The sequence below is a fragment of the Macaca thibetana genome, chromosome 15, assembly GCF_024542745.1.
Source record: "Macaca thibetana thibetana isolate TM-01 chromosome 15, ASM2454274v1, whole genome shotgun sequence".
NCBI lineage: Eukaryota > Metazoa > Chordata > Mammalia > Primates > Cercopithecidae > Macaca > Macaca thibetana.
Window position 1 is genome coordinate 26,976,989 of NC_065592.1, and position 24,233 is coordinate 27,001,221.

The 24,233-nt window shown below is 43.9% G+C and overlaps 1 protein-coding gene across 2 annotated transcripts in view; it reads right to left on the bottom strand.

The window, feature by feature from the left end:
* SNX30 (sorting nexin family member 30) overlaps positions 1-24,233 on the bottom strand; it is a 125,103-nt gene that overhangs the window by 27,190 nt on the left and 73,680 nt on the right. For both annotated transcript variants that reach the window (XM_050761022.1, XM_050761023.1), the window contains exons 4-6: positions 19,191-19,349; positions 13,403-13,598; positions 11,139-11,338 (exon numbers count right to left, since the gene is read on the bottom strand). In XM_050761022.1, coding sequence (XP_050616979.1) covers positions 11,139-11,338; positions 13,403-13,598; positions 19,191-19,349 — 555 coding nt within the window. The remainder of the gene's footprint in view (positions 1-11,138; positions 11,339-13,402; positions 13,599-19,190; positions 19,350-24,233) is intronic.

A 24,233-nucleotide genomic window follows, 5' to 3' on the forward strand; every position in this document is an offset into this window, starting at 1 on the left:
AAAGCTAGCAGGACTGGGGAACTGGGTTTACATTTTTATTTCATGTTACTCTTTGAATTTAAACTTAAAAAGAGCACATATGGCTAGTGGCTACCATACTGGATGACATAAATCTATAAAGTAAAAAAAAAAAAAAAAAAAAAAAAAAAGTACTTTGTGGACTTCATATAGCCCAAAAAATAATCTAAATCTATTGGTCTGGTACCATCAGTAGTAAAAATCCTCTTCTCTATGGACGTGCAAATGTGGTTCCCCAAGGTGCAATGGAACAGCAGGGTGGGGGCTGTGCAGGCTGCTTACCACTGGTGTGCACTTCCCTTCACAGGACGCCTAGCACCTTACTGGGAAAAACATCCAGTACCACATATCCAGACTAGCGCTTCCAGGAAAGTTGTCCCAGAGACACACACTCCGTCAGTGTGGCAAGAACCTCCTAAGACAATGCCAGCACAGCCTGGGGGTTCCTGGGGGCACTGCTGGGGTTACAAGACCCCTGGGACTGTGAGGGGTTGGGGGGAGATGCATCAACCCCACTCAGCTACAATAGTCCAAAAGCGTCTCCTCTCCCCATGCCCAAAACAGATGAGGGAGTCTGTAGATCCAGCCATATCCCGCCCCAGTAGGATTTTTACTACTGATGGTACCAGACCAATAGATTTAGAATTTTTTTTTGGGCTATATGAAGTCCACAAAGTACTTTTTTTTTTTTTTTTACTTTATAGATTTATGTCATCCAGTTAGCCTGGGCTTGCCCTGGCCCACAGGAGAAGCAGGGTCTCTGTCTCTCAGTGTTTTCCAGCGTGGCCAGAATGCTGCCCTCTCGCGCAGGCTGACTGGAGGATCCACCCTAACAGCCCTGCATCGCCGGACAGCACAAAAGGCTCCCAGCAACCCTGCAGAGGCGAATGCGCATCATCCCTTTTCTACAGATGAGGAGACCAAGGGACGGTGGCAGGCCCTGTTCAAGGCCACACCTGGCTCATGGCACAGCAGTGGCTCATTCAGGCTGTTTCCAGTATGTGGCTTCGCAGCTGGCCCACGATCCAGCCACGCTAAAGGTTGGACAATGTGTTCTGAATCAAGACAAACTGCTGACGACCACCACCCTCACTGGGACACCTTTGCACGCTGTTGGTGATGTTCTGAGATGATGGGTCCCCAGCCCAGTCTCTATTGATAAAATTGGTCAAACCAGCCTGTGGCTCTGAGATGAGGCCCGAGCTGGCAGTGGGGTAAAGAGGCCAAGAGACCAAGCCAGCGTCTGCAGAGAGGCCCCTCCATCCTTGAATGACAAGCAGAAAAGAGTCATCATCTGAACTTCTCACGGAACTTTACAGGGATCGGCATCCCATGGATATGACACATCAAAAAGGCGAAGGGCACAGTGAGAATTTCCTCCTCACGCTTCACGCCACCTGCCCTCCTCTACACACCCATCCCCACGCTGCTTCTGCCCTGCCTTCATACATCTTCATTCATCTAGCCAGGGATGGGGATAGAGCAGAGAACAAATCACAAAACCATGTGGAGCTTATATTCTAGAGGAGAGGCAGACAAGAAGCAAGTAAAATATACAGTAGGTAGCTCTGGGTATTAGGAAGAAAAATAAAACAGGAATGGAAGGTAAGTACCAAGGGTTTGGGGAAGGCAAAATTGTACATAGGGTGCCCAAGGAGGGCCTCACGCTCACAAGGTGCCTTTTAATTAGAGACATGGAATAAATTCCTCTCGGACACTTATTTTTTTAAAACATTAGAACATTTTGTTGCGATTTCAAGTGGTCCTAATAATCTGGAACTTTACTATCTCTATTTTCCAGTGAAGAGAAGACAAATGACTTTTTCTTTTTTTTGAGACGGAGTCTCTCTCTGTCGCCCAGGCTGGAGTGCAGTGGAGCGATCTCGGCTCACTGCAAGCTCCGCCTCCTGGGTTCCCGCCATTCTCCTACCTCAGCCTCCCCAGTAGCTGGGACTACAGGTTCCCCCCTCCCCCGCCACCACGCCCGGCTAATTTTTTTTTTTTTTTTTTTTTGTATTTTTAGTAGAGACGGGGTTTCACTGTGTTAGCCAGGATGGTCTCGATCTCCTGACCTCGTGATCTGCCCGTCTTGGCCTCCCAAAGTGCTAGGATTACAGGCTTGAGCCACCGCGCCCGGCTGACAAATGACTCTTTAACAAATAAATTACAAGGAAAAATAAATGGACAAAGAAGGATTTTTTAATATTTAAGAAACATACCAATCAATGTATAGATCCTGTCTGGATCTCAATTTGGAAAAATAAACAGAAACTGTGTCTGAGACAAACTGGGAAATCTGAACACTAACTGGATATTTAAACATAATTAGGTAGTCCTTAAAAAAAATGCTTGTATTTTAGAGATACGTACTAAATGTTTCTGTATGAAATAATATGATTTCAGGATTTGTGTTAAATTAAACCACGGGGTGGGAGTTGGGAGCAGCGTTAGAGAGAGACAGAACCAGATGAGTCACGAGTGGGCGACTGCTGATGCTGGCTGGGATCCGCGCAGGATGGCTGGGATCCACATGGGATGGCTGGGATAGATGTGGGTTTATTGCTTTCACTCTATTTTGTGATATGTTTGAATTTTTCTATAATAAAAAGGCTAAACAATAGAAACATCCCATAGATGACATCTGTCATCCAAATGTTTGTAACAAATTAATAACAGTCATTAAGAGGTCTATAGTTATGTCATCCATGAAATATTAATCAAACAGCCTTTATCTACAAAGACAAAATGCTTAGAAGAGTTGGATGACAGATGCATTCTGTGGTTTGGCTTTCAACATCTGCACTGGATTTGTCCCAAGAAAGACCACAGTGGTCAGTATCTACAGGAAAGCGCAGCGTCCCTTCCCCACCCCCAGACTCTTGCACATGTCTTCCTCTGCCAAGGCTGTGGGCTCACAAACTACGGGAGGGGGAAAGGCAGAAAAAGAGCCCCAGCGCCAAAGGTCAGCAGCTACCAAAAAGCCTCTTCAAGCCCACCAAGTTTTTCAGCTTCAAAGCTTTGTGGAAGAGGGACGCTAGGATGCAAGGCTGGAAGAGGATACCAAAGCAGCAGGAACAGCTCAGCCCCCGGTAGAGAACAGCAGGATGGGTGGTTCATATTCCTGAAGGCCAGGGCTGACGACCCAAGACCCAAGTGGAATTCATGTAGAGTAATGGGTGTTCACTAACAAAGAACAAATGAGAATAAAAATAAAATACCCACATAGTCCTGCGGCTTAGGGCAGCCCTCTAGAAGGGCACTTTCCTGCAGGCAGGAAAATGAGTCTGATTTGGTCCTAGTGATAGCACCAGCTCCGGTTAAATGACTGAGTTCAGGTTACCCCTTTCAACATGCTCCTTTTACACACTCATTCTATGGAAAACAGGACCACCTGTGATTTAGATGTCCTGGGGCAATGTTGGTAATACTGAAACCACACACTACCCCCTCATTTTAAGAGATATTTTTACATACAATTTGGAAAATTTAAAGGAGGGGGAGAAGTCATACATAATCTCATCAGGCAGAACAACCAGTGATACATTATTTCTTCCCTTCTGGTCTTTTTCCTTGAATGGCTTCTTTGATACTTCCCATTTCTGTTTCTCTGCCTGCACGCTTGTTATTCAGATGGTCTAATCCTCTAATTTTCATATTTTTTCCTCCAATTCTCTTTTGGTTTTTTTCATATGTGACATTCTTAACTTTTTCTTCTAACTCTTCTATTAATTTTTGTATTCCTATCATGGTTTTAATTTCCAAGAGCTCTTTGTTCTCTGAATTTTTAAAAATTATTGTTTTATGGCTGTGATATCTTCTCTTTTGGAAAATATTAACAATTTTTTTTTGTGGAAATGTTCTTCTCCATCAGTGTTTCATTCAGTAGGCTTTTTCTTCTTTGTTTTTACTTCTGATATTCATATTCAAATCTTCCCTTACATATCTGGTGACCCTTATCTGTCCACCCATCCAAGAGGGAAACTCCATGGAAATGGATTGAAAGCTCTCTGCACAGAGGGCTTGTTGACATTCTCCACAGGAGACTCGGCTGGGTCCTTTCACTGAGGAACCACCCTGGCTCTCCACCGCCAGCCAATATCCGTATCTGTGGGTCACTTCTCTTGGCCCATCCAGATTTTCTAGAAAAGGCTCTTTTCCTCCTTGCATGGAAGATCTAAGGCTGAGAGCCAAGCAGGAGAAGAGTCCCAACATCACTGAACACCCTCAAGTGTGCCTAGAGTCTCTTGGTCGAGAGAGGCTCCCTCCAGAGAATCAACCCCCAGTTCTGCCAAAGTGGAGAAGGAAGTGGCCCCTGCGTGAGCAGAGAGGAGAGGATCGGAAGCTAGGATTCTTTTTTTTTTTTTTTGAGACAGACTCTCGCTCTGTCGCCCAGGCTGGAGTGCAGTGGCCGGATCTCAGCTCACTGCAAGCTCCGCCTCCCGGGTTTACGCCATTCTCCTGCCTCAGCCTCCCGAGTAGCTGGGACTACAGGTGCCCGCCGCCTCGCCCGGCTCGTTTTTTTTTTTTTTTTTTTTTTTTTTTTTTTGTATTTTTTAGTAGAGAGGGGGTTTCACCGTGTTAGCCAGGATGGTCTCGATCTCCTGACCTCGTGATCCGCCCGTCTCGGCCTCCCAAAGTGCTGGGATTACAGGCTTGAGCCACCGCGCCCAGCCGGAAGCTAGGATTCTTAAACAGACTCTAGATTTATTCTTCTCTTCAGCTCTACCTCAGTCCCAGAGGGGCGTGGTGCTGCCAACTCTTGACCTTTTTGGAGGGTTCCACGGTGTAAACCAGGTGACTTCTCAGTTTTTTCCCCCCACTGTCGGTTTCAAAATCAGCTTGAGTCATTTAGTACTTACCAAAATTGTACTGCTACTGCCTCCTTGCCTGTTGCTGTTGTCTGTGGGCTTGTGACTTTTTTTCAAAATCCTTTTAGTGTCATTTTGGTGAAGTTTAAATGTGTATTCAGTCTGCCATTACTGGGAATCTCAAGTTTTCATTTTAATATTTTTCTAAATCCTTTGAAATCATGTATATTTCACATCCTGCTTCTTCACATTATTTTAGCTGCAAGAAATTGGCCACTCTGTATAATCTCTTTTGTTCAGGAAAGGGGACATTTTTTCCCTGACAACTCAATCTTCCAGATCTTCATTTCGGTTTTGGAAAGGCACCGGAAATGGCCAACCTACAGCACCAACTGGTCGCGTTCCCGGAGCTTGACTCATTAGCGCCGCCTTGTGGCCCTGTGGGGAAGAGGTGGGGAGGCTGAAGAAACCTGACAATTTAAACCGGCTTTTGAAAAGGACTACCCCGGAATGTTGTCCAAGTTATCTCCAACTGGAAGACAAACTTTGTCTTTAAACCAAAACTTCTGCATCCACATCTCACACTTGTAATCTTGATTACAAACAATGTCCATATTATTAAATCCAACAGATATATTTTGCTGCTTCTTAAAACATTTATCTTGGCTTCATGGAGGCAATCCTCTACTTCTTCCCTCCTGCCATACCAACCCTTCCTTCGTGGGCTCCTTTGCTACTTGTTCTTTCCTCTTAAGATGACAGACCAATAAATATTACCACGCCACAGGCGCAGGCCTTGACACTCTACGCACCTCAATCACATCTCCTCATATGATCTCCATCGGTCTCAGAGATTTAAACACCATTCATACACTAATGACTCCCAAATTTCTATTCCCATTCTGGACTAACTCATAACCAACTGCCATGACATCTCCACTTTAATGATTAGGGGGCATTCTGAACTCCACATGCCCAAAACAGTGGACTCCCAACTGCTCCAACCTGTTCCTCCCTGGATCCTCCCCGTCCCAATAAACAGTACTGCTAGCCACCCAGCTGCTAAAGCCAAAAACCCCAATTCCTTTCTTATTTTGCATCACTACAGCAGCAAGTGCCATTGGCCTGTCATCCAAAATATACCCCAAATCCACCTACGTCTCTACCACTGCAGTCCAGGCTCCACCACCTAGTTTTCTGCCCGTGGCTCCCTGTGACAGCCTTCTCAATGGCCTTCCCAACCACCACTCTCATCCTCTACAATCTATTCTCCATACTGTAGCACCAGTTGTCTTCTAAAAGTAAAAATCACATCCTGTCATCTCCCTGCATAAAACTAAATGGCTTCCCTTCTAGTCCTTAGAATAAAGTCCAGACTCTTGCTAGCCTTTAAGTTGGTCTTTAAGATGCTACTGCATTTGGGAGGCCAAGATGGGTGGATCACGAGGTCAGAAGTTCGAGACCAGCCTGACCAACATGGTGAAACCTCTGTCTCTACTAAAAATACAAAAAATTAGCCGGGTGTCGTGGCGCGCACCTGTAATCCCAGCTACTCAGGAGGCTAAGGCAGGAGAAATGCTTGAACCAGGAGACGGAGGTTGCAGTGAGCCGAGATCACGCAACTGCACTCCAGCCTGGGCAACAGAGTGAGACTCTGTCTCAAAAAAAAAAAAAAAAAAAAAAAAAAAGCCACTGCAGGACCAGGCTCCTACCTCTCTTTGACCTCACCGCTTACCACTTACTCCTTTGCTCACCGGGCTCCACTCACACCAGCTTTTCTGATCTGCAAAGACTCTAAGCTCATTTCAGCTTTCAGACCTTTGCACTGGCTGCTCCCCTCTACCTAAAATGCTCCATCCTCTGACCCTTGCACAGCTCATTCCCATATGTCATCCAAGTCTCCAGCCACAGCCTTCTTCATCCACTCTTACTTCAGACCCTCATCCCACCCCAATCATTCACCAAGACCCCTGAGATAAGCATGCGCATTGACATAAATCTCTTAAAAATAAGATGTACAATGTGCAATCATTGTATATTTGTAAGTGTTGCAAATTTACCAAATTGTCCAATTCGATTACGTACTTGCTGACCACCTTCTATGGATAAGGCAGTGTGGGAAATAAGATGGTCCTGCCCAAATCTTCATGAATAAAGCTTCTCCACCACTTGGCCTGGTCATGACAACGCTAATACTCAAAAGGCACTGCCAGAAAAGTGGTGAGGACTTCAAAAGGGTCTCTTTCAGTCCATCGCTACCCTAATTTCATTTTACATACACACAGTTTACAGAATGTGAAATCCTATATAAGGGCTCACCTGTGGATGTCTGCAAGGTATTTAACTCGAGTCTGGGCTTAAGGGTAACTAACCTTTGTACCCTCCTGTCCCCCACACACATAACCTTGTGACACATGCCTTCAACTGTCTTTCCAGTACAAGCTGTTCTCACTGTTCACGGCTTAAACTCACATTGTTCCATTTGTTCTGAGTGCCTTGATAATGACCCTATTTTTCTATGCTCTCTGCCTCCAAAGGGAACAGAACATACCTAGCCACAACTGTCCTGAAAGAGATACAACTAGAGGCCAGGCTTGAAAAGCCTGAAGTCACCCAGTTTGCCTCTTGGCAAGTAGTAAACACACAGCTACAAGCTGATTGGTCACTAAGGAGTATAGTCCTGTGGCCATGCAACAGAGAAAGATTTACCCACAAGGGTCTGTTTCTTCGTGTCAACCATGAGCAAATGAAACAGATGATCCTAAACGCCCTTTCGAACTCAGAGAGGAACCCCAACCACAGCCCCACCAGGACAGGACTTAGATGAGCCCTGGCATTTTCCCATCCAGGGATGGACCAGCCCTCCACCATGTCAAATTCCTAAGGCACAGACCACTACCTCCAAATGATGAAGACAAACATTCACCATTAGGTTCCCTCAAGGCCATGATGAAGATAGACTGACAGAACCTCACCACACCAGTAACTCCTCACCAAAACCAACCTAGGACTTTCTCAGCTCTGAGGACCATTCAGCAGCTGATGAAGAATGGGCCACAGGCCTGATGTGGGGGCTCAGGCCTGTAATCCCAGCACTTTGGGAGGCCAGGGCGGGCAGATCACTTGAGGTCAAGAGTTTGAGACCAGCCTGGCCAACATGGTAAAATCCCATCTCCACTAAAAATACAAAAATTAGCTGGGCGTGGTGGCATGCACCTGTAATCCCAGGTACTCGGGAGCCTGAGGCAGAAGAATCGCTTGAACCCAGGAGGTGGACGTTGCAGTGAGCCAAGATCGTGCCACCGCACTCCAGCCTGGGTGATAGAGCAAGACTCCATCTCCAAAAATAAAAAGAACAGTCCACAGCCAGGCCTATGGCAAGTCCTCTGCTCCATGTTTAGTTTCCATACTGCACCGCAAAGTCTGCCCTGCTTATGTTTCAAAAGTCAGAAAGCCACTTTGGAAATGGAACTATATGACTCTCTCGGAAAAAGAAAATATACTTAAAAATTCTTAAAGAGCAGCAATGTGAAAAGGTGGGGAAAGCCACTTAAGACACCTATCATTCTCCTGGTGTCTTCAGTACCAGCCACACAGACCCCGACAACTCTAGACAGTCTTCGTTTGGCCATCCAGTCACTCCTGCCAAGGCCAGGGCACTCCACAGAGATGCTTTCCTGGTGAAAAGAGGAGGAGCAGGTGGCCCTGTTTCTTATTAACTGGACTCAGCCCAGCTACTATCAGGGATAGAGCTTGGGTTTCCGAGACTGCCAGTCCACACTTCCTCTTTTCCATGCCCTTCCCCAGACAAGACTGTGTACAATTTGCTCAGCCTGATTGACCTGATTTTTCAGGCTCAGTAAACAAGAAACTCAATACATATGCCCCACACATGGGGGGTAAAGAGTGAGCAAACAAATGTTTATTTGATATCTAACTTAAATCACACAAGCTTATGTCTCCCAGTGTAATAATGTTTTATAGATGCCAGATAAATCCTTGCTATATGACATTTTTAAATTGTGCTTCAAATACAAATATATACTAAGTACTAATATACTTGCCACAGGCAAAAACAGAGTAATCTGTACTATAGTATCCCAGAGCTGTGTATGCACTGGATTTCTCATCTGGCAAAGTTAAGAGAGTATTTGATGAAGGGTGTGTATATATAAGAGACAAATCCAGGGACACTCCAGGAATTGTAAAAACTTATTTTTGTTTATAAGAACAGATACTGGACAGGTGCGGTGGCTCACGCCTGTAATCCCAACACTTTGGGAGGCCAAGGCGGAGGACGGATCATGAGGTCAGGAGATCAAGTTCCTCCTGGCCAACATGGGGAAACCCTGTCTCTACTAAAAATACAAAAATTAGCTGGGTGTGGTGGTGGGTGCCTGTAATTCCAGCTACTCGGGAGGCTGAGGCACGAGAATCACCCGAACCCAGGAGGAGGTGGTTGCAGTGAGCCGAGATCACACCATTGTACTCCAGCCTGGTGACAGAGTGAGACTCCATCTCAAAAAAAAAGAACAGATACCATTAACTCGATAAGTGAAATATTCTGGTTCATTTTAAGGAAGTCAAGATGGCTTTCTATACTTGTTTCGGCCATAGGATCAAAAATTCAATATGTATATCCCAATTTTTTTTAAACAAAAGTCAATGTGATACAGGAGAATGAGCTGCAAATTCACAGCCAGAAGTTTTGGTTTACAGCCTCAGTTCCAATAATTTCCAACTAGTGGTCTCAGGCTAATGATCTCACATCTGACTTTATCCTATCACTGTCATCATTTCCAACTTATAGATAAGGAAATTCATACCATTTCCCTGGTCACTGAGAGATCCAAATTCAATCCTCTCTTTGAAAGTGTTTTATTAGCAATTTTATAGTGCACACATGAGAATGGGATTCACCAGAGGCTCCCTTTTCCACTGTCCACAGTTTAGTACATATCAACCCTTCACACCTGATGGGACAAGATGGAACAAGGAGAATGGGTATGTGGCAGTTTGTTACTATTCTCTGTCCTTTGGCAAGTACTTAAAGTTTTCCATCATAGTTTGTTTTTATAACTAGTTGATTCATTATTTTTTATTCCTCTTCTCAAGCTGTACAATGTTTTCACGGATCTATGATCTTTCTGGTTTTACATTTTTACAACCCAATGTTGACTGACAGGATGCTCTCTGGAATTCAGGTCAGTCCCTACTTTGGGTCTTTCCTCATGGGATGCCCTAGACCTGCTCCAAAGACGGATTAATCATCTACAGATCTCCTTTGGGAAGTAGGAGGGTGCTATTTAGAGGTGGGCTTGTTCAACACTGAGCCACGTATCTTTTTCTATTGGTCATGAAGACTGAGCCTTTCACTAATCAGTGCCACTATCGTTGGAGTCTCCTGAAGCGATGTTCTCCAGCCAGTCTATGTGCAGACTGGGGAAGTTTCCGGTGTGGGCACTGGCACATTTCCTCCCGCACTACGCTCCGGATTCTGCATACAGAATTTGAGGCCAAAGTTTTTTTTGTCCTCATAGTTCCTCTTCTCGTTCACCACTGCTAGACCAAAGCCATTCTCACTCTTGTTCCTTTTATATATCATCTGCCCCTCCCTGTATTTTAAAAAGCTTTCAAATTCTTATCACTTTTGTTCTAAAATTCCACAATAACATGCTTTGGGTTGGTGATCTTCTCAATCCTTTTGCTGGGCAATTATCATGTCCTTTTAATCAGACGATTTATGTCTTCGGCTTTGAGGGATTTTCTTGTATTATTTCTTTTACAATTTCCTTCCCTCAGTCTTCCCTGTTCTCTCAAGAACTCTTATCAGTCAGATGCTGAACCTTTGGGATTAATCCCCTATGTCTCTTTTCTTTCACATTTTCAGTACTTTTGCATTTCTGTTCTACTTTCCAACTACTTTTGTTTTGTCTTACTTTAAGATTTCTTCAACTTCACCTTCCAACTTTATTATTCAGTTTTATTTCAGCAATCATGTTTTAACTTCCAAGAGCTCTAATTATCTATTACTGTTCCATGGCATCCTTGTTCTTGTTTCACAAACATTGTATCTTCTTGAACTCTCAGAGAAACTAGTAAGAATTTCTTCCCAAACTGTTTGTTTAATTCACGTACTTGGTTAACCATGTGTTCCATTTATATGTCCATGATGTCAGTCCACATGTCTGATCCTGCCCACCCAGGAAGAAGGAAACTTATATCACATGCAAACAGGCAATAATCCATTACTTTCTGATAACTGCTATTACAAAGAAAGCATCCAAATACACAAGAAGCAAGCCAGCTTACCTTCATGGAGTCAGAGTATAAAATATATTCCCTGAGCACAGGTAGGAAATCTTCTGTCATGTCATCTGTCAGCTCTTCTAAGGCTGTAGAGCAGTTCCCAATGCAAGCTGATACACCCTCCAGGGGTTCAGCCAGCTCACCCTCCAAGGCGCTCCATGTGGAGTATACAGGCCCGTATTCTCTCAGCTCCACAAGATACTCTGAATGGGGAAGAGAAACCAATTAAAATCTGGCTGGGTAGCAGTCGCTGCTATTACTAACTCAGTAATCACCACAGCCAAGAGCTCTCTACATGAACATGTGTTTCTTTGGCCATTCATTCACCTGATCCCACTCTTCTTTAAACACAACACTGTTTCTAGCACAACTGCTTAAAACTCTGACAGCTCATGTTACATCAATCCATTCCATCCCATGGATGGGAATGCCATGCCGCTGGATAATGGGCCTTATGGGGAAAAGCAGTAGCAGCCACATCCACCAAACATCTTCAAAAATAACCATACGCCGGCCAGGCGCGGTGGCTCACGCCTGTAATCCCAGCACTTTGGGAGGCTGATGTGGGTGGATCACAAGGTCAGGAGATCGAGACCATCCTGCTAACACGGTGAAACCCCATCTCTACTAAAAATACAAAAAAATATTAGCCAGACATGGCGGCACACACCTGTAATCCCAACTACTCTGGAGGCTGAAGCAGGAGAATTGCTTGAACCCAGGAGGCAGAGGTTGCAGTGAACCAAGATTGCTCTACTGCACTCCAGCCTGGGCAACACGGTGAGACTCCGTCAAAAAAAAAAACAAACAAACGAACAAAAGAAAATAACCACTCGCCTACCCATACTGTGAAGCAATTTTTTTTTTTTTTTTAGACGGAGTCTCGCTCTGTCGCCCAGGCTGGAGTGCAGTGGTGTGATCTTGGCTCACTGCAAGCTCCGCCTCCTGGGTTCACGCCATTCTCCTACCTCAGCCTCCCGAGTAGCTGGGACTACAGGCACCTGCCACCATGCCCAGCTAATTTTTCGTATTTTTTTAGTAGAGACGGGGTTTCACTGCGTTAGCCAGAATGGTCTTGATCTCCTGACCTTATGATTCGCCTGCCTCGGCCTCCCAAAGTGCTGGGATTACAGGCGGGAGCCACCGCATCAGCTGCGAAGCAGTATTTTAACAGGCAACGGAGGCAGAGTTTCATATAGGTTTAGGGAGATGTTTTTAAAGGTTAAAAAAAAAATCAGTCACAATGGATACACAATGGCATTTTAGGAAATGTTTTGATACAAGAGATGTGGTCTTACTGGCAGACTCACTCTCACTCGGTGGTCACCTCAGCCCCTTGGATCCCATCAGAATTTACTCCACACGATCCTTAGGTGTGGATGGTATCCAAAGCTATCTCCAAAACCTATGGGCCCCACATGGTATCATCAGTGGATCAAGTAGAGGGAACAAGTACAAGAAATGAGGGAAAAAAATGTTGATTTATTTTGTCCCCCATAAAGAAAACCTGGCCCATCACTTGTCACCAGGAGTCTTGCCATTTCATCATGGCTTAGCAACCAGAGAATGGCAACTGCTGGGGAATCCTTCTCAGCGTGCTTCCCATGCCAGTGCGATCATTTACACTGTTCATGTCTGTCCACCCCACACGTATGTAAGGAGACAAAAGATCCCAACAATCTGGGATGCGGCAAAGCAGGTGGCCCTGAGAGGGGTGGGAAGGAAGTGGAGGCAAAAACTAGGAAGGATCAATACAGTCCCCGGCAACTGCCCCATGCAGGAGGAGTGGTTTTAAAATGAACGGGATGGAGTGGGTGAGTCAGTCACAAGTCTGAAGATTCATCAGGGTCGTAACTTTGGCAAACACAGGTCCCCATGCTGTCCTTTTGAATCATCTTTCTGCCAGAAAATGTATCTAAGTTTGTTTATTAAATTACTGTTCCCTATGGATGAAGGGCAGTTGAGTCTATGTCTCCACTTTTAAAACTAAAGTTAAGAGAGCATAAAAGAGGAAACACCTGGCGAATTAGCAGTGCTGGCCATGGGAAAAGCAAACACAAGGCTGACATAGTAGGACAAAGGATGGGGTGCAAAGTGACATTCCAGTCACACCTAACTCCTCCCCTCCTTGTATTTCTTTGATAAGCAAAAGATGGCCTAGTTCTGTCACTCTAGCATTTTGCAGTTTGATTCTCTGTAGTACACATGAATGGCATTTCTGCCAATGTGGTTGCAGGGCATAATCAAGACCTCAACAGACAGCTCACCTATTTCTTCTTTGATGATCCGCTGGGCTATTCGATCAATGGTTCCCAGTTTGAGTGCAAACGTATCTAAGTAGTCACCTATGGCGGCAAACTCAAGCGGCCGAGTCCTCAGCTTGTAGCCGCCAGTGACGTGCTTGACTGACTCGCCCATTCTGGTCAGCAATGCTATCCCTTGCTTCTTGTAGGCGTTCAGGTCCTGAGGATGATATGTGAATAAGCTCAAAGCACTCACTCACTCATATGGGCAGGACTAAATAAAACAGCTTCTAAAAGCAGCTTCAGTTTGGAAATGGAGGACTCGGGAAACAAGGAGCTGAGTTAGAGGCCCTAATCACATTCACACGCGGACCCTGGACAGGACGTCATAACCACCAGACTCAGGCTCCTGTGGGTTGACACCTAGATCCCTTTCAGCAGAGCTGAACTCCAATCCTTAAATTCACTCACCGGAGCACGCTGCCCTTTAAACACAACGCTGTTTCTAACATAATGTTTTTAAAGTATCTGTTTATCCCATACAAAGTACCCTATGTTGTCTTTAGGAGCAAAACTGAAGAGCAGAGGTTCTGAGATCCATCACTCATTTATTTATACCCCAACTAAAGCCATATAAAGGGAGTAAAGGGTGGAAAGCAGGAAACTGTGACAGAAAAACATTTCTAGAAAACTCAGGCCTAGGATGGATGCTGTAAACAGCAAAATATTTTAACCCTGGATTTCTTGAAGGCAAAACTGGAAATATGCTGAGTTTCATAACCCATTGTATCTAAATATAGGCACGGTGGCTCATGCCTGTAATCCCAGTACTTTGGGAGGCTAAGGTGGGCAGATCACTTGAGGTCAGGAGTCCAAGGCCAGCCTGGCCAACATGGTGAAACCTCGTCTCTACTAAAAGTACAAAAAAAAATTAGCCGGGCGTGGTGGCGTGCACCTGTAGTCCCAGCTACTCAGGAGGCTGAGGCATGAGAATCACTTGAACCTGGAAGGCGGAGGTTGCAGTGAGTTGAGATCGTGCCACCGCACTCCAGCCTGGGCAACCAAGCAAGACTGCCTCAAAAAAGGAAAAAAACAAACAAACAAAAAAAAACCTTTTAGCCTGCCTGATAAAACAAGCTTCCTCCTATCATCAAACCCTAAGAGGAATCTATACCATCTTCAGGTTGTCCTGTGTCAGCTACTGAAAGGGTAGCTTCCAAAATGGTTTTACAGAAGGTACAGGTGTCTGTTCCTCATATCCACCCTCAATACAAACAGAATGTTAATTCCCAGACTTAGAAGGGGATGACTAGAGGGAGATAAAGGAACCCAGAACAAGGACAGCTTTCTGGTGACGTGGCCTGATGCAGAGGATAGAGCAGGGGACGCGGAATTCACGGCTAACATGGCCCGACAGTCCCTCCGCATTTGATGTACAATTTCAGGCTAAGGTCTCTATAGTATCTGAGTGTAGGCTCCTTTTGAATTCACTTCCTTCTTCGTTTCCTTCTTCAGGCCTTCATTTTTGCTCTTGACCCACCCTTTCCTATTGAGGTTTCAGTGTGTATATATATATATAGGTTTTTGTCCACAGTTCCTGGCTTATAACCTCCACAGCCCTTGTTCCAGTCTTTTCACTCTAATGTTGGGTGTGTTAAGCCTCAGGAAACAGAATCTCTCTGACCTTCTCCTGCCCTCCTTTCACCTGCCCCAAGGCAGCACTCGACTCTTCCCCAGGCTTTCTGACTATGGGTCATAAGGCCCTCATTCCAGACAGGGTCCCTCTCCGCACCCTGGAGGATGGAATGCTGCTGTCACGAAGCTTCCACAAAAACCCAAGAGAGCTGGGTTCAGAGAACTTCTGGAGAGCTGAATGTCTGGAGTTTCCTGAAGGGTGGTACACCCAGGGAGGGCATGGAAGCTCCACGTCCCTTCCCCCATGCCTCGCCCAATGCCAATCTTCATCTGTATCCTTTGTGATATCCTTTATAGTAAGCTGGTAAATGTGTTTCTCTGAGTTCTGTGAACTGCTCCAGCAAATTAATGGAACCCGAAGAAGGGGTCACGGGAAGCCCAACTTGAAGCTGGCTGGTCAGAAGTTTTTGAGGCTTGAACTTAATGTCTGACATCTGGAAGCTCTCAGTCTTGGGGACTGAGTCCCCAGTCTGTGGGATCTGATGCTATGTCCAGGTAAATAATGTGTGAATTAAACTGGTGGACATCCAGCTGGCAATTGCTGCTTGGTGTTTGGGAAAAATCTGCTCCCACCCCCACCCTGCAATTTGGTGACAGAAGTCTTCTTCTGTGACCTTCCCCAAAACAAGGGGCTTGCGCTACCAATGATCCCCTCTCCTGTCTGTATCCTCAACTTCTAATCCCTCAGCATGTAAAATACACCCAAGGCTGACCCATCTTTTTTTTTTTTCTTTAGACGGAGTCTCACTCTGTCGCCCAGGCTGGAATGCAGTGGTTAGATCTCAGTTCACTACAAGCTCCGCCTCCCAGGTTTACGCCATTCTCCTGCCTCAGCCTCCCGAGTAGCTGGGACTACAGGCGCCCGCCACCTCGCCCGGCTAGTTTTTTGTATTTTTTACTACAGACGGGGTTTCACTGTGTTAGCCAGGATGGTCTCGATCTCCTGACCTCGTGATCTGTCCGTCTCGGCCTCCCAAAGTGCTGGGATTACAGGCGTGAGCCACTGCGCCCAGTCAACCCATCTTAAAAACAGCAGCAATCTCCTCTAGTTTCTCTCCACCTCTCTCCTTCCCTTCAGAGTCAGGCTGCCTGAGAGAGTGTTCACTATATAACTGACTGTATTTGATGTACAATTTCAGGCTAAGGTCTCTATAGTATCTGAGTGTAGGCTCCTTTTGAATTCACTTCCTTCTTCAGGCCTTCATTTTTGCTCTTGACCCACCCTTTCCTATTGAGGTTTCAATGTGTATATATATATAGGTTTATATATAACTGTCCATATATATAATATATACAATATATATATATTATAACTGTCCACCTACTCTCCTGCCTGTGAACATGTGCATGATCGTGTGAATGGTTTACAGCTTTGTGGCGCTACTAACAATGCTGCTGTGAACACTCATGCAGATGCACCCTCTTTAGAAAACGCAAGTCTCTTTAGGGAATAAACCAAGACAAGGATGGCCAAGTAGGTCTAGAGATTCCATCCTGTCCTCCCACATTCTAGACAAGAAACATCCTCAAAGGCTCGAGGCCTTCACAAGACTATAACTGAAGCCTCAGAGTCCTTGGAATTACCTCTGCAGACAGCATTTTTATGAGTGGGACTAGAGTCAAATGGGCTCACTGGACTGCACAGGCTCCGCTTCGAGTAGAGCTGTGAAAGGGTGTCCCAGTTAACCAAGTTAATTTACATGTTGAATAAAGTTATTTAGTAGTATCTATCTGATTGCTGTACCCACTCTGCCAAAGATGAAAATATTGACTTGTATATAGTTGCTATTGAGCGTCCCCATTTCTCCCAGCATTACTGGCTGCTGCTGCTGCTGCTTTTTAATATATAGAGATGGGGTCTCACCATGTTGCCCAGGCTGGACATGAACTCCTGAGCTCAGGTGATCTACCTGCTTTGGCCTCCCAAAGTGCTGGGTGTTACAGACAAGAGTCACTACACACAGCCTTATTGGCTTCTTCTTAAGGACACTTCTAATTGGTTGATAAGCTCATGTCATCACAAGGAAAAGGAAGAGCGTCTCTGCATTCCCTAAGGTAGAACATGTAAGTGGCTCATCTAAGAACAAGATCAAGTTATTCAAGGTATGTTAAAGGAAAAAATGAGGCAGCTGGAAGAGGGGGAATAGGCTGCTGACATTTAATGGGCACAGAGTTTCAGATCTGCAGGACGCAAACGTTCTGAAGATGAGCTGCATAACTAATTTAAATATACTTAACACTACTGAACTGTACACTTAGAAATCGTTAGGATGGTAAATGTTATGTGTATTTTATCACAATTTTTTAAAATTTTAAAGAAAAGATAAGGCTGTTTAGCACATTTTGTTCAGCAAGTGGTACTGAACTAGGGCTAGAATTTGTTCTGTTTAAAGCTAGCTTTCCTGTATTCACTCACACGGAGTTGGATTTTGATCGAGGCAGTAAAGGACCTTATAATTTTTAAGTCATTTTCATACTGCTTGGCCCACAGATAGATAAATATCCTCCTCTCTCTGTCTCTGTCTCACACACACACCCTCTTTCCTACTTATTCTTCACGCACATTCCTAACAACCAGGGGTCCAAGCTTTTCCCTCCCTCTTCTTTTTTGTTCAGTAAACATGACTGTACTTGAGGGCTTTCTGGAAAATGGAGTGAATTGTGCTTGGGGGAGAGAGTGAGTTGTGCTTTTGGAGAACAGGATGTATTGTACTTGGAGTACGAGTTGAAGGAATTATACCTAAGGATCAGTTCGCCAGGAAATACTTATTTTTAAGAAGTGTACCAGTCCAACCTGTAGGCAGGGAAAGCCTCTGGGAAAAAGAGACGCTGAATTGGAATGTTGTCAATAAGGCTAAGGCTCAATGCCAACTGAGGTTATAAAACACAACTAAAGGACTTTGTCGTGTGGCTTCCATTGAGGGAAGAATGGCACACTTTCTGAAGTCTTTAATATCAACTAATGTTATCTATAACTATTTCTCAATTTTGCAGATTTGAAAAATAGAAAGTATCCGGACCACAATACCCTTGCCAACATGGAACATGTTACATATGGCCTGAACATGGGAACATGATACCTGAAACCAAACAGATGGGACTAGAGGGAAGCTAGCAGGAGGGTCTGAGCCCGTGACCCCATTTCTGCAGACAGCGGGAGGGCAGCACCTCGGGTTTTCTGGCCGGTTCTGCCAACGGGGAAGTGTAGTGAAAGGCTAGTGGACAACCAACTTGAGTTTGAATACACAGAATCTGGAAGCTGTGTGGGACCCAAATGCTTTATCTGGCAAATGTCCACCTGAAAGGAACATGGCTGCAGATAAGTAACAATCAGGCAGTCTGATACACAGGGATGTATCAGTCTGATACTCAGCAGCCACGAAGACCCAACTTGAGATCCTAGTGACACTACCTGAACAAGGACAAGTTCCCGGAACTTGAGTTTCCTTGTCTGCAAAATGCAGCTGCAAGTAATCACTCAAAGTGCCCTTATGAAGAACACCCTCACCAAACACTCAAATGTTCCTTCTCTTCCGTGCCCATTGTTGGTCAGACTGGCCTCACCCAGTCATATTGCCAAGTGTTTAAAGAAACACTTAGCTCTGCTTTTGGCAGAGCAAATATTCTAACTTCCTCTGCTGCTGTAAGTGGGTGGGGTCCTCGATGGGGGTGGGGATAGATTTCCTAAATATTAACATAGAATCCATCTATACGGATTTGCTAATGCAAAAAAAGCATGCTAATGCAGATAGGTACCCAAAAAAAGACCAATTTTATGACAACCCTGTTATAGTGAACCATTCGCTCATGAAGGTGGCTTCTGAAAGATCAAAACAGCTTTTTTTTTTTTTTCTTAAAGAGATAGGGTCTCACTCTGTCACCCAGGCTGCAGTGCAGTGGAGTGGTACGATCATAGCTCACTGAAGCCTCAAACTCCTGGGCTCAAGCTATTCTCCTGCCTTAGCCTCCCGGGTAGCTGGGACTACAGGCGCACAACATCACACTCGGCTATTTGTTAAAAGTTTTTGTAGAGACCGAGTCTTGCTCGGAACAGCTTTTAGCAAAGAGCCCCAAGAATGGTAATATGGGAGAAGAGTATGTAAACTTCCGCCCTTACCTTCGCAGTAAGGAAAACATTAAAGTGTTCATTGAAAGAGAGCACAGGATGATCCGTAATTCTTTTTAGAAATTTATCCAAAGCTTTTCTTCTGGTCTCCACAAACTCTTCTGAAAAACGATCCACAACACCTTTTACCACAAACTTCTCGGGAAGAGGCTATAAAGACATGAAGAAAAAAATCAGAGTCACGGATGAGATGGTGCGAGGAAAAACCACCAGGCTGGCACACAGTTCTATTACCCTCTGTCCAAGAAAAGTATTTCTTAATCAGGCAGATCTTCATGTAGTCATTAACATAAAGATTTCTGAAAAATACACATGGAGTAAATGTCCTGTCAATTTTATAATGCAAGGAATAAAACACTAAATATAGTCTCTGAAATACATAAAAGTAGATATTTATCGAGTAAATTCAACAGTAATTTTTACATTGCTTGATGTAAATATGGTATGATGGAAAAGTTATGGCAAGAAGAAAAGAAAAGAAGAGAGGGGAGGAGAGGACAGGGGAGGGGGGGAGGGGAGGGGAGGGGGGGGAGGGAGGGAGGAAGGAAGGAAGGAAGGAAGGAAGGAAGGAAGGAAGGAAGGAAGGAAGGAAGGAAGGAAGGAAGGAAGGAAGGAAAGAAGGAAAGAAGGCAGGCAAGCAGGCAGGCAGGCATCAACCACGTAAAAATTTATTTAAATATTTTAAGCTTCTGCTCCCAGTACTTCATTCCCCATTCATATTTGGTGAATGAATAAATTAGGTAAATTCATGTATCTAAAAAAAATACCTTTTATGAGCCAATTTTTTGGTTTAGGTTTATACTAAAAAATTCTTTAAAATGTAATTTCCTTTATTCCCCTTACTCAAATACATTTCTCTATTATACTGACTTAGAGCCAATACTGTCGGCAATTTAAAACGCCTACCAAGGGATCTTTGAGCTTTTAATCTGTTTCCATAGCAGTTCGATCAACTGCTTGATTAAAAAGCCTTCTTTATTATTACTACCACAGAGAAAAGAAGTATCTGCCATGCACCTGTTTTAAAATATTTGAGCTATGAAATATTTTAAAAATTGTACACTTAAAAAATAGGTCACTAAATCTAATAGATATTTCTCTAAAGAAGATATCCAATGTCCAAGAAGCACATGAAAAGATGCTTAACATTAGTAGTCATCAGGGAAATGGAAGTCAAAACCATCATGAGATGCCATTTCATACCTACTAGGATAGCCATAATCTTAAAAAAAAAAAACAAAAACAAAAACAAAAAAAACAAGCATTGGTGAGGATGTGGAGAAATCAGAACCTTTATACATTGCTGATGGGAATGTAAAACATGCAGCCACTGTGGAAAACAGTTTCGTGGTTCCTCAATAAGTTAAATACAGAATTACCATTTAACTCAGCAATTCCACTCACACGTTTATGCCCAAAAGAACTGAAAGCAAGGCTGGGCGTTGTAATCCCAGCACTTTGGGAGGCCGAGGCGGGTGGATTGCCTCAGCTCAGGAGTTTGACACCAGCCTGGGCAACATGGTGAAACCCCATCTCTACCAAAAATATTAAATATAAAAACAATTAGCTGGGCATGGTGGCTTGCAGCTATAGTCCCAACTATTCAGGAGGCTGAGGTGGGAAGACAGCTTAGGCTCACAAGATGGGGAGGCTGCAGTGAGCAGAGACTGCACTACTGCACTCCAGCCTGGGTTACAGAGTGAGACCTCATCTCAAACAAACAAACAAACATTTTTAAAAACTTTAAAAAAAGAATTGAAAGCAGGTGCTCAAACAAAATTTTGTACACAAATAGTCATGACAGCCCTGTTTACAATGGCTACAAGGTAGAAGCAATCCAAATGTCCATCAACATGTGAATGGGCAAACAAAATGTGGCATATCTATGCAATGGACTATTATTTGGTCATTTAAAAAAAAGTACTAAAACATGTTGCATCATGGAAAAACCCCAAAAACATTATGGTAAATGAAAGAAGCCAGATACAAAAGTCCATATACATGACTCCATTCACGTGAAATGTCCAGAATAGGCAAACCCATAGAGACAGAAAGCAGATGAGTGGTTGCCAGGGGCTGGAGAGATCAGAGGAAATGAGATGTGACTGCTTCATGGGTACAGGGTTTCCTTCCAGGGTGATTTTGAAACTTTCAGAAGGTGGTGATAGTTGCACAACATTGTGAATGTACTTGACGCCGCTGAATTGTAGACTATAAAACGGTCCTAAGTTTTTTAGCACAATAAAAGAGTATAATATATATATATATATCTCAAAGTCATAAAGGATAAGAATAATACCAGTACTTACTAATCTACCACTCAACTTGACAGACACAACAGTGTCATTGACAAAGCCCCCTGTCAGCGGATCCCTGATCAGATCTCCACTTATTCCTGCCCCCATGAGGGAATTACAATCCTCAACTTTTTGGTCATTGCTCCCCTCTAAGTTTCAGTTTTAAAACAATGTTCTGTTCGTTGAACTTGTTTTTTAAGTTTATAAAAATAAAACTCCAGTTAATGTATCACTTAATGACAGAGATACACTCTGAGAAATACATTGTCAGGCGATTTCAATCATTGTGTGAACATCATAGAGTGCACCTACACAAACCTAGATGATGCAGCTACTACACACCTAGGCTATACGGTATAGGCTATTGCTCCTAGCATGTTACTGTACTGACTACTGCAGGCAATTGTAACACAATGGCAAGTACTTGGGTATCTAAACATATTTAAACGTAGAAAACATATTTAAACGTACAGTAAAAATACAGTATTATAATTTTATGGGACCACCATCTATATGCCATCCACCACCGACTGAAATGTCATTATGCAGTACACAACTGTATACTTCGCTTTTGTCATTCAATATTATCTTTCTGCGACTTATCCATATTGATGCATATTTAGCTACAGGAAAATAATTTTACTATTCCATAGTCATGCACTATATAACTGACTGTATGACAAACTGTCCACCTCCTCTCCTGCCTGTGAACATGTGCATGATCGTGTGAATGGTTTACAGCTTTGTGGCGCTACTAACAATGCTGCTGTGAACACTCATGCAGATGCACCCTCTTTAGAAAATGCAAGTCTCTTTAGGGAATAAACCAAGACAAGGACGGCCAAGTAGGTCTATCGAGACAATCACATGCTTTTTCCTTTAATACGGTAAGTGGTAAATTAATATATTTTCTAATGTTAAACCAACCTAGCAGTTCAAGTTCAAAGTAGGACATTAAACACAAGTATTTAACTCCACAACCTCCTCAAACCCCCTTAATATGGCAATAAAGAGGATTTTTTTTAATTACAAACTCTGAAGGACAAAAACAAACCAGAAAAGACACAGCAACAAGGATTAGTGGGCTTAGCCAACCCAAAAAAGCAGAACACTAGGCTACTTGGAGTAGGCCTAGTAAACCTAGATTTAGAACACAAAACCTTGAAAAGATTTAGGAACTGGTAACACCAATACCCCACCCCCGGAGAAGAAGTATTCGGAGTATGAGGGAATTCAGTGCCCTCAACTTGAAAGGGCTTTAGAAAGCATGTTTTAGTTGTCAAGAGTAAAAATTCTGGTGCCATGCTTCCTGGGTTTATCTTTCGACTTTGCCACCTACTAGCTGTTTGCCTTTGGTCAAGTTCTATACATCTCTTGGTACCTCAAGAAGTTGGTGCTAGGTAAAAACTAATAGCATCAACTTCATAGGGTTGTCATGAGGATTAAATTAGCTAATATGTTCAAAGTGCTTTGAATGATTCCTACCACAGGGTAAACACACACAAGTTTGGGTGTCTTTGTTGTAAGACTGGCAGCAGCTTCAGGGGACTACTAATCTTCAGGGACATCCAGTGTTCATTTAACCCTTGACATGGTGGGAATATTCAGAGAAGATGCTAAGAATACTGGGGAATTCTTTACAACAGAGCAGGAGTTCCAAAGGACACAGCGGAAAGGTTTGTAAATGAAAGAAGAGAGGGGAATTGAATCAGGAATAAAATTACAGAGCCACACAAGGATAACATGTCCACGTGTGACACCCATCAGAGCTTACACTTGAGTAGAATATTCGAAATGCAGTGCTGGATCAGACGAACGGGCCACTCAGCCCCATGCTGGCCCAGTCCAAAGCACCAAGAAGTTATCTTAATGGGATATGGCTGTCCTTTAGGATAATTCCTTTATTCTGGTCAGTTCTTCTCTCCCCCGTTCCTTTAGGCAGCCATTCTCATAATCCAGCTTTTCATGCTAAGCAGATTACTGTCTTTCTGAAGTGAGAACCAGGTGTAAGAGCATCAGATGGAAATTTCCTATTTTGCTTCCTCCGCAGAAGCCTATCCACTGGGCATCACCCTCACCTCCATTCCTTAGTCCCTGTGGACAACAACCCCTCCTCCCCTAAAGCTAAGCATTCCATCTGTGTCCTTGACCCATTTGTTCATTAGGGTGCACCTGTCATTTATCTCTTCTCTGTATCTTCAACATCTCCTGTCCATCCAGCTCTATTCCCAGAATCTATAAAAACATGGTTGGTTTTTCTTCCTAAAAAATATGAATCCAATCACCCCTTGACCTTGTATCTTCTCCCTTCTCCTTTCTGGCTCATTCTATCTTTTTGAAAGGAGTCACTTATCTTGACTTCACACTATCCCATTGATTTCTCAACCTCCAGCCTTCCCCCAACCCTCAAAACAAAACCGGCTGTGATACTGCCTTCAGTGCTGGGTTTCTCTGCCCTATCCCCACCCAGTTCAGAAACAGCCCTTTTAAAATTGAGTGCCAATGACTTTCTAATTACCAAATCCGTGGATATTTTCCTGTTATCACTTCATGAGCCCTGTTATGATATTCTCATTTGCTTCTGCTGAATAGGACTTGAGAGGATGGCCTGAGGCACAAGTAAGTGGTTAGGAGTGCCTCATTTAACATAAAGATGACATTCTACAATAGGGGTCCATTCTTCAGATTGAGCACATTGAAGTTACGATTCATCAATTGGGGGAACTTGCTATTTAAA